The following is a 9879-nucleotide window of genomic DNA, read 5'->3' as shown; positions in this document are numbered from 1 at the left end:
GGCTCTTGTCACTGCATTGTAATCAATCAATCAATCATTGGGAAGCTTATATAGCGCGTATTCCGTGGGTACATTCTTTCTTTCTTTCTTTATTTGGTGTTTAACGTCGTTTTCAACCATTCAAGGTTATATCGCGACGGTCCGTGGGTACAGTTCTAAGCGCTTGTCGAAGAGTTGTCAACACAGGACTAACAAAGAAACTAACATCTACAGACGGACACGAACCCTATCACACACTAGCAAACCCTGATAAACATACAACAAACAACTGTTTAACAACAATGTACACATCAATAGCTAGGTCCAAACAAAATAATATTAAGCACAAAGAAAACACCTCTCACAGAGCACAGCACAAGAATGTTTTTTGGGAACACATCACGTCGAACATGAAAGTCGCAGCCAGCTACGGGAAGAACTGAGTCTTCAACCTACTCTTGAACGCGTCAAGAGAGGGGCTCCGGCGAAGCTCAAGCGGCAGGGAGTTCCAGACGGAGGGGCCCGCGGAGGGAAATGCACGCTGACCAGCAGATGCGAGTTTCGAGTAATCTAGGCTCATAAGACGTAATGTGCAAGTCTGTGTCCTATATTGATCATGATGTGATCGATTGTTGCAAAATGTTGATTCAAATTAAAGATGATTTCAGCCTGTCGTAAAAAACTAACACTCTACTCTGAAAAACCCAAATTGTTTTCAAAATAGATCGAGACCGTGCAACAGCAACTAGCTAGCTGCATGCGCTGCCTGTCAGAGAATTGTTACACGGTGTACCCCCCCCCCCCCCCCCCCTGTGACACCCCCAATTCAAGACTTCCCCTGTATAAGACCTTGCTTTTACATATACCTTATTCATGACCTGTGAAAAAGGGTATACTTTTTTGTGTCAGTCGAAGGGTTGCCATTTCTAGAACGAGGCAGCTCGTTTCTGGAAATGCGGCGCTTTGTTGGAAATCAAATGAGGTTTCGGGAAATCCCAATTATTCCAACTCTGCCCCGGATTCTTCCTTTGCGCCCGACAAAGTGATGATTCTGTCCCCTTCAAAACTCATGATGAAGAACAAAAACTTCTATATTTAAAAATGAAAAGCCGGTAACGATATATTTTTGCAACAACATTTCTTGTTAGTCACTGGGTTCTATTTTTGTAGTTGTGTGTGTATATGTGTGTGTGTGTGTGTGTGTGTGTGTGCGTATCAGTATGTCGGAAGTGTGTGCACGGCCGGTGCGCGCGCGGCATACCGGCGTTTGTGTCTGTGTAGTTACGCACGCGCACACGTGTGTGTGCGTGTGTGTTGGTTTAAGTGTGTTTGTGAAGAGAGAGAGAGACAGAGAGAGAGAGAGAGAGAGAGAGAGAGAGAGAGAGAGAGAGATTGAGAGAGAGAGAGAGAGAGTCGGAGAGAGACTGAGAGAGACTGAGAGAGAGACTGAGAGAGACTGAGAGAGACAGAGAGAGAGAGAGAGAGAGAGAGAGAGAGAGAGAGAGAGAGAGTGTGAGAGAGAGAGAGAGAGAGAGAGAGAGAGAGAGAGAGAGAGAGAGAGAGAGAGAGAGAGAGAGAGAGAGAGAGAGAGAGAGAGAGAGAGAGAGAGAGAGCGTATGGACAGGAAATTAAGATACATTACGATGAGAGTACCACTGAGAATGTCAGTGAATCGAATGTTATGTTCTGTTTTCACTAAGAAAATCAGTTTCAAGTTTAGCCTCATTACTTTATTCATGATGGATTATGGTGATACAACAAAAGCACATGTACCGCGCACAATACATGAATAAGCAAAACTTGAAAGTGCGTAAGTCTATACTCAAAATACAGGGTGGTGCCATAATAAGTGTCGCATACATCCCTTCCAGATTTTAAAATTAATTTTTATTTTTATTTTTTACAAAACTCGATTTTGCGGAGTTTACAAGAAAAATTGCTCTTCTTCAACACCCAGGAGACACAGCTCGCACGATTTCCGGTCAATAAAAAGCCACATGAGCCTGTGTAAATAAATTAAAAAAACCAAACAACCGTCAATAAAAAAGAAACTGATCTTCCGGCCCTAATCTTTTTTTTGCCCAGTTATCGGAAACAACCGTTTTTTTCCTCTTTTTTTCCGCCCAGTCAAAATACAGGGTGCTTCCGGTGTACAATGAGGTCTCTTCGCTAAATTCATTCCCTAGGTGACAGGCGGTGGGGGTGTTGGCGTGTATTACCCCTGCCCCCAGTTCTACACCTGCTTGACGCGGGAGTCGCAACAAACGACGTTAACATGACATGGGGAGACACACTCTTTTCTCCACGGCTCCCAGCGTTTCCTTCACTGATGTCACTTCCGGGTTGGTCTCGGCTATTCTGACCCGTGGTTGTGTTCTCGGCGTTCTCGGGCGTGTGGTCTTTAGGCGCGCTGTCATTGGGCGGTCTGTCATTGGGCGTATTGCTTTTGGGGGAGCTGCCAATTGGCGTACAGCCATTGGGGGAGCTGCCATTGGGCGTATTGCTTTTGGACGCGCTGTCAATGCTTCGGAAGGCCAGACCCGGCAGGGTCGAAGTACACCCATCGATGTCTTTCAAGAACGTGCTGCCATCAAGCTGAGGCTTTTGGGTTTGATCGGTATCGCTGATCTGGGACGAGGTGGCATCGTCGGGTTGGGCGGCATCAGTGAAACTCCGCAGGGCGTGGTCAGCTGGAAGGTTGACGACCGACTCTGTCAGGAGTGTAGGGCCGGTGATAAGGGCGAAGGTAACAGGGGGCGGAGCTTCGGGATCACCAGCCCCCTTCCTTCCGTCTACATTCTTGCTTTCAGCGTTGAGGTCAGCGTCTTTGGGCTCACGGATTGTCCAGATCAGCTTCGGCGGGAGGTTGGTCGCTCGCGGTAGGTTCAGTTCTCCGTCGGCCAGCTTCCATGGAGCCACGACAGGAACAGTGCCGCGAGCCGCGTTAGCATCAGAGAAGTCGCCCTTCCCTGAGGTTCCTTGCTGTCTGCCGAAGAGCTGAGAGTCGGTACTGGAGCCGTACGGGAAGAGGAGAACTTGCGTGGAGCTTGAGCTCAGGTAGGTTTCCGCTTCGCAGGCCGTTTGGATTATCGTGAAAGTCTTGTCGAAGCGGCGGGAGTAGTAGTAGGAGGAGCCCATCCACACCCCGGCCACCAACACGAAAGACACCGCTAGCACGACAAGAACGTCGGTCAACTTGGGCGTGAGGGTGGACGGTGCAGCCGTAGACGGCGAGACTCTGACGACGAAGGACGCTACGCGTACGGTGTCGTTCAGGTTGTTGTCGAGGGCCTGAGCTGAACAGCGGAAAGTTCGGTTGTGGTCTTCAGGGGTTATGATGTGAACGTACACACTGCTGTGAGTCACCCTATCGCAGGTCGGGTGATAGTCGACTGTGGCGTTCAAAGGCGTTTTCAAAGGACGCCATGTTCCCTCCTCGGTGGAGTCTTGGTAATCCCAGCTCCAACCGAGCAAGTGGGTGTTGTTTAAACTGTGACTCTTGTTGTGGTCTAAGACGATGTTACAGGTGAGGGTCAGCACATCCGAAGACCTCCATACGCTACGGTTCGGAGATGCTGTGATGTTCACCGGTGAGTCAGCCACTGTGAAATTGAGGTCCAGCGTTTCTGTGATAACCACCCTGCGATGCCCTAAATCGTTTTGGACGATTGTGCATACGTACCGGGCCTTATCACCACAACATGGTTTGAACAAAGTGAGGACAAGCCCATCGCCTTCTTCGGTTTGGGACACGAAGCCACTCGATCTGTTGATAAACACAGACTTTCGACGCGGAAAGACTTCCCAAGTAGCGATTTTTTCAAAATTGTCGGACCTGTCGAGAACTCGATGTAAACCGATGCTGCTCAGCGTCGTGCCATTGCGATTTCCAGCTTTGCATATGATCCGCACGTTGACATCAGAACAAGTTGAATTTGGGTTGAGTTTTATATACCCCGTTGGCTCGATGGTCAACAGGTCTGCCTCGGACGTTAATATCTTGGGGATCTTTGCCCGACTTACTGGGCAGGCCTGCACATTCCCGAGCAGTGATAAACCCAGGAGAGATATCAAAACCGGCACGGGGTTTTGCGCATGCATCGAAACAGTGTTCAAGCCATTTCATTGCGCCCAGTCGTTCTACGAGAAATCAAAAGTGACGTAAGGGATGACTCGTAGTCTCGGAGTTGAGTCTTGGTCACCATAGCACCAAGACTGACGAGAGTTGCTCTTAGTAGTCACGGTCAGCCGGGACTGACCGAAACTACGCGTAAACGTGTTGCCAGAGCCTTGTTCGATCGACAAGAAAGTTGTCTAGAATGGCAGGTCACTTGCTGAAATATATCCTTTGTATATTTCTGGACACACCCCCTCTCTCTTTCAACCAACACCTTTCTTTTGCATGTACTCATTGTTTTCATCCTCATGTAAAACGATGTACAGCCATCCATGAACCAACCAATCGACCAGCCCACTTTGCAACCAACCAACTCAGACTAACACAATCAACCACTCACTCTCTCAATCAATCAATTCCAAGCTGAACAGGAGACATGCAGAAACAAACTTTGAACCGGTGGGCCACAGTTTAATACATTGGTGTACTTTCCAAACATGTAAATCCTTTATAGTAAATACAGTAGCGTTGCAAGCAAGTGATCAAAGCAATAAAAGTAATTCAGAGCCCCACCCCCCCCTCCCACATCCCGCCAAAAATGTAGAAAATAAAATAATGATAAAATAAAATAAAAATCCAAATCAAACAGACGACATGGAAAGTCCGTGTTCTGCAACCACGCTCTCTTCTCAATTCAAGAAGACACTCACTTGTACATCCACTCTTACAAACACAAACGAACAAACAAACAAACAAACTTACACAAAACACAACGACAAACAAAACACACACACACACACAAACAAAAACAAAAAACCCAACTACAAAAAAACAAACGGAAAGAATTACTAATTCGAAAAGATGACAAACCAGTCTACAATTTCCACACATAACCAACCATCACTACCAAGATGATTGAGAGGTACGACACGCCCAATCCGCTAGCCCCGCCCCCTGGTCCTGGCTTTGTCGTTCGCTCAGGAGAGGTCACAGGGGACGTCTCAGAGGTCATCTCAGAGGAAGTGACAGGGGGAGGGGAAGGGGTGTTGGTGGGAGGGGGAGGGGTGAAGGGGGGAGGGGCGAAGCGACAGGACTGTCCGGAACGAAGATTCCACTCACTGGCACCCGCGAAAAAGCTGGAAGGGTAGACAGACCTCTTGATTCCACTTTCATTCAAGGAGAAGGAGGAGGAGGAGGAGGAGGAGGAGGAGGAGGAGGAGGAGGAGGAGGAGGAGGAGGAGGAGGAGGAGGAGGAGGAGGAGGCATCGCTTTTCTTTGGAGGAAGCGAACGACTCCTTGGCTTTGCCGAGCCCTGGGATTTTTCCGTAGTAGTAGAGGTAGGTTTCTCGGTCGTGGTTTTATTGTTGGCCGTGGTTTCAGCAGTCTCAGTAGTGGTTTCAGGAACAGTAGGGGTTTCAGTAGTCTCAGTAGTGGTATCAACATCCGTAGTGGTTTCAGCCTTAGTAGTATTTCTCTCTTCAGTTGTGGGCTCAGGGCTTGTAGAAGCTGTGGGTACGGGAGAGTCTGGAACGTCGATGCTGACACAGCCGCTCGGGTTTGCAGGGTACGCCGTGACGACCTTCAGATGTCCGTTGAGCAGGTAACTGAACTTGACCTTCTCGCCCGGCTGACCTCCCAAGGTGAGGGTCAAGGTCGTAGGTGACTGCTGGATGTTGACCACCCGCTGAGGGGACATGGGCACCCACTTGTCCAGCTCTCCCAGCAGGATCACCTCATCCCCGCTGTAACAAGGTTGTATGCACAAGGAGATGACTTAGTGTGTCTGTCACTATCTGACTATCTCCCCCCCCCCACCCCCTCTCTATTTTGTCTGTCTGTCTGTCTCTCTCTCACTCTCTTTCTTTCTCTCTCTCTCTCTCTCTCTCTCTCTCTGGTTCTGTCTCTCGATCTGTCTCTCTCTCTCTCTGTCTCTCTCTGTGTCTCTGTCTCTCTCTGTCTCTCCCTCCCTCTCTCTTTAGTGTTACGTAAGCAGCTAAAAGTACTTGGGCTGATTCGAACTCAAAATCCTTCAGTACGTTGGGTAATGTAAGCCCCTCCGCACCCCCCAAAAGGCCAGACATTGATGACAGACAGGGCTTATTTCCAATATTGTGCTGTTTTTATGTGTAAAATTACCACGATCCTTAAGATCTTAAATATTAATATTGAATAAAAACCAAAAAGAACACACACACACACACACACACACACACACACAGACACACACACACACAGACACACACACACACAGACACACACACACAAAACAACAAGAAGAAAAACAACTGACCTGACGTTGAAGACAGGCGATGTGTAGTAGAGACAGAAGAGGGGCGCATCTGTCGAGTTGCACGTGTCGGGACCAATGTCAAAGGGTTCCGTGTCGCTGAACTTGTACACTGTGTCAGGGGAGTTCCTCACGAACAGTCTGCTTTCTGGGAACTGCACCAAGAAATAATAAAGAAGCATTCAAGTTACAGTGGTACCTGCGATGTGCGGCCCCTCCGATGAGAGGACACCTCCCTTAAAAGGACACATTCTTTTGTCCCTTTTTCTATTTTCTCGAACAAAATATACCTGTCATGGAGGCGTGCCGGTGTAACACGAGAAAATTACTCCCACGAGATTTTTACTCCGGAGTAAACATTTCGTACGAAAAAGTTACTCCCTTTACGAAAAAAGCACTCTCCCATTGCACGAGAAAATTACTCCCCAAGACAGGTGAGTTCCGAGTAAACATTTCATTCAAAAATGTTACACCCTTGACGAATAAATAACGAATAAATTACTTCACCCCAACACGAGCAATTTAACTTCCCATGCCAGGTGTACGAAATTTTTACTCCCTTGTCCCCTGTTAGTCTTGGTGGTGGAAGGGGTGGAAGGAGGGTAGCGCGACATTCGTGTGCGCAAGATCACTTATTGGCATTATCCCTTCGCCCGCATCCCATTTTTGCGTACGAGAAGTAAAAAGTACGAAATATTTACTCCGGAGTAAATTTTTCGTGGAGTAAAAATTTCGTGTTACACCGGTCCCAATGCTGTCCTTTCATCGCATTGTACATGGCTTGTATTCTCTACGGGCTCTACGTGGGATGGTCTCTCTGGCTGCCTGTAGGACACAGGAGTTCCCTATGTCCGTGTGGCAAGAATCAGACAGCAGAGCACATCCTGCAGGCTTGTCCATACCACAGTGCTCTGAGGGACACCACCTGGCCAGAGGAGACAGCGCTACAAAAGAAGCTAAACGGCCCCAGAGAGGACTTGGGGAGGACAGCACGTTTCGCCCTGCAGTCCGGACTGACGATCTAACAGCGAACGACAAGAAGAAGAAGATCGCATTGTATAAACAACAGGACGAAAGCGTGGCTTCAATGCTTCTCTCAGGTGCCAGCCTGGTTCCGCATGACTCTCACGTACTCTTGTTGCCCGTGTCCTGTGCATTTAGAGCGATTTCGTGAACACTATTTTGGAGGCGAGTGATTCACCCTTCGATTTTGTGCTAAAACTTGATTGTGAACAGGCCCGACGAGACACCGTGCATGCAAGTGCATGTGTTACGGGACGCCATCTTACCTGAGGGACCATGGGACTGAAGCCAGCCTTGGTGGGGGTGAGGTTGAAAGCTCTAGTCACGTTGGCAGCCAGGATGATGCCAAATCGCAAGAAGTCTCCGAAGTCTGTGTATGTCGACCATACCTCTCCGCTGGTGCCAGCTCCCTCGCCAAAAGCCATCTGAAAGAAAGTGAAACGTTATTTTTTCTTTAGTGTACCATTGAACCTGCTAGGAAAATTAAAGTCAATATAGTGTCTATCTTGAAGCATATCAAATACTGTTAGACCCAAAGAAAGACATACATACAGGTAGGAATGTGGGTAGGAACCAAGCCTCCGTACAAAAGAATAAACTCGGTAATCTGTACCAATCATTTTCAATCTAAGTGGAAGAAGGATGAAGGGAGGGGCAGCGGGTTGCACTGTATTAAGGACCTTCGTTGTTCAGATGTGTTTTCCCTGAGCCTTCTTCAGACTTTATCAATATTGGCGTGTGTGTTTTTTTCTAAAAGAAAAAAGAAAAAAGAAAAAAGATTTGAATCTAACTTCCATAAACATGGCGTCAATGGCAGTTGCAGGCCGGGAAGGTTTGAGGATCAACCCGTCGTCTGCACAGCATCTGCACACAGAGTGTAATGCTAAAGATAACATAAACATTGGATCTGGGGAATTAATAGCAGAACTTGAATTTTTTTGTAATTATTCGTCTTTGGGAGGAAAACAAGTTGGCATTTTGTCTGTTTTGTTCAGCTTTATTTTCGCGAGATTAAATTCATTCTTCTTATTTGTCAAAGTGGACAGTCTCCCAAATTGAACCTTTAAATTTGTGTAAACAAATAAATGTATATCAAACTGTCACTGCAAAGATATTGAGAGAAAGAAAGACAAACCCAAGAGAGGAAAGACGAGTCATGCAAGGGAGAGAACCTCACCTCATCAGAACGTCTCTGTTTGTTAGATTGATTCCGTCCCCTGGGCCGACAGGTCCGGTGCTCAGCGTGGCAATGGCTGACTGCATGTCTGGGTATGGTTCTGTTTTGTCTGGAATCATCATCATCATCATCATCATCATCATCATCATCATCATCATCATCATCATCATCATCATCATCATCATCATCATCATAAGCAGCAGGCGCGGCCGGGATTCGTACCCACGACCTTCCGATTGGGAGGCCAGCGTCTCAACAGTTAGGCTTACCAGTTCAGAGTCTGGCCAGACGTTTACAAAGCATTAAGAACACCCACACACGGACACAAACGAAAACATCCACACCCTTATTATGCTTTTTGGGCAGTGAGAATTTTAAGATGACTTAATTTCACAAATTGACACTTGTGTCCGATACAAAATGACTTCATCAAAAATGTCCACAACGTACTACGGGAAGCACACAGCCTGTTGAATTGTGGTATGTGTCCAAGTTGGCGGATGCTCTCATTGAATTCACAAGCCTGGCTTTAGAGATACGGTAAGCAGACCTGTCATTACACCCCCGGTATATGGGGTGTGTATAGGTTTCACTCGATGTGTTTGTGTGTTTGTGGCGGACGGTATTTGTGTGTTTGTGTTCGCAAGTAGATCTCAAGAATGAACGGACCGATCGTCACCAAACTTGGTGAACAGGTTCTATACATTCCTGAGACGGTCCTTACAAAAATTGGGACCAGTCAAACACACGGTTAGGGAGTTATTGGTGGATTAAAATTATACAACGACTTATAGACGGACACCCCCGTTGGTCAAAGGGAAATAACCATTCTCACTGCCACCCGGGATGTAGCTCAGACGGTAGCGCGCTGGATTTGTATCCAGTTGGCCGCTGTCAGCGTGAGTTCGTCCCCACGTTCGGCGAGAGATTTATTTCTCAGTCAACTTTGTGTGCAGACTCTCCTCGGTGTCCGAACACCCCCGTGTGTACACGCAAGCACAAGACCAAGTGCGCACGAAAAAGATCCTGTAATCCATGTCAGAGTTCGGTGGGTTATAGAAACACGAAAATACCCAGCATGCTTTCTCCGAAAACGGCGTATGGCTGCCTAAATGGCGGGGTAAAAAACGGCCATACACGTAAAATTCCACTCGTGCAAACAACACGAGTGTACGTGGGAGTTTCAGCCCACGAACGCAGAAGAAGAAGAAGAAGACTGCCACCAACTGAGAAGGTTATTTCCCTTTGACGGGGGTGTTTTTCCTATCAGAGGAATTTCTTGTTTTTGGAAGTAAA

The 9879-nt window shown here is 47.4% G+C and overlaps 1 protein-coding gene across 1 annotated transcript in view; it reads right to left on the bottom strand.

The window, feature by feature from the left end:
• Positions 1 to 4546: 4546 nt before the first annotated feature.
• LOC138948463 (uncharacterized) overlaps positions 4547 to 9879 on the bottom strand; it is an 86246-nt gene continuing 80913 nt past the window's right edge. The window contains exons 15-19 of the mRNA XM_070320017.1: positions 8584 to 8692; positions 8198 to 8270; positions 7673 to 7831; positions 6387 to 6538; positions 4547 to 5838 (exon numbers count right to left, since the gene is read on the bottom strand). Coding sequence (XP_070176118.1) covers positions 4971 to 5838; positions 6387 to 6538; positions 7673 to 7831; positions 8198 to 8270; positions 8584 to 8692 — 1361 coding nt within the window. The 3' untranslated portion in view covers positions 4547 to 4970. The remainder of the gene's footprint in view (positions 5839 to 6386; positions 6539 to 7672; positions 7832 to 8197; positions 8271 to 8583; positions 8693 to 9879) is intronic.

Source organism: Littorina saxatilis, linkage group LG15 (assembly GCF_037325665.1).
Source record: "Littorina saxatilis isolate snail1 linkage group LG15, US_GU_Lsax_2.0, whole genome shotgun sequence".
Classification (NCBI taxonomy): domain Eukaryota; kingdom Metazoa; phylum Mollusca; class Gastropoda; order Littorinimorpha; family Littorinidae; genus Littorina; species Littorina saxatilis.
Note: the sequence above shows the minus strand (reverse complement) of the source record. Positions and strands in the feature narration are given on the sequence as shown.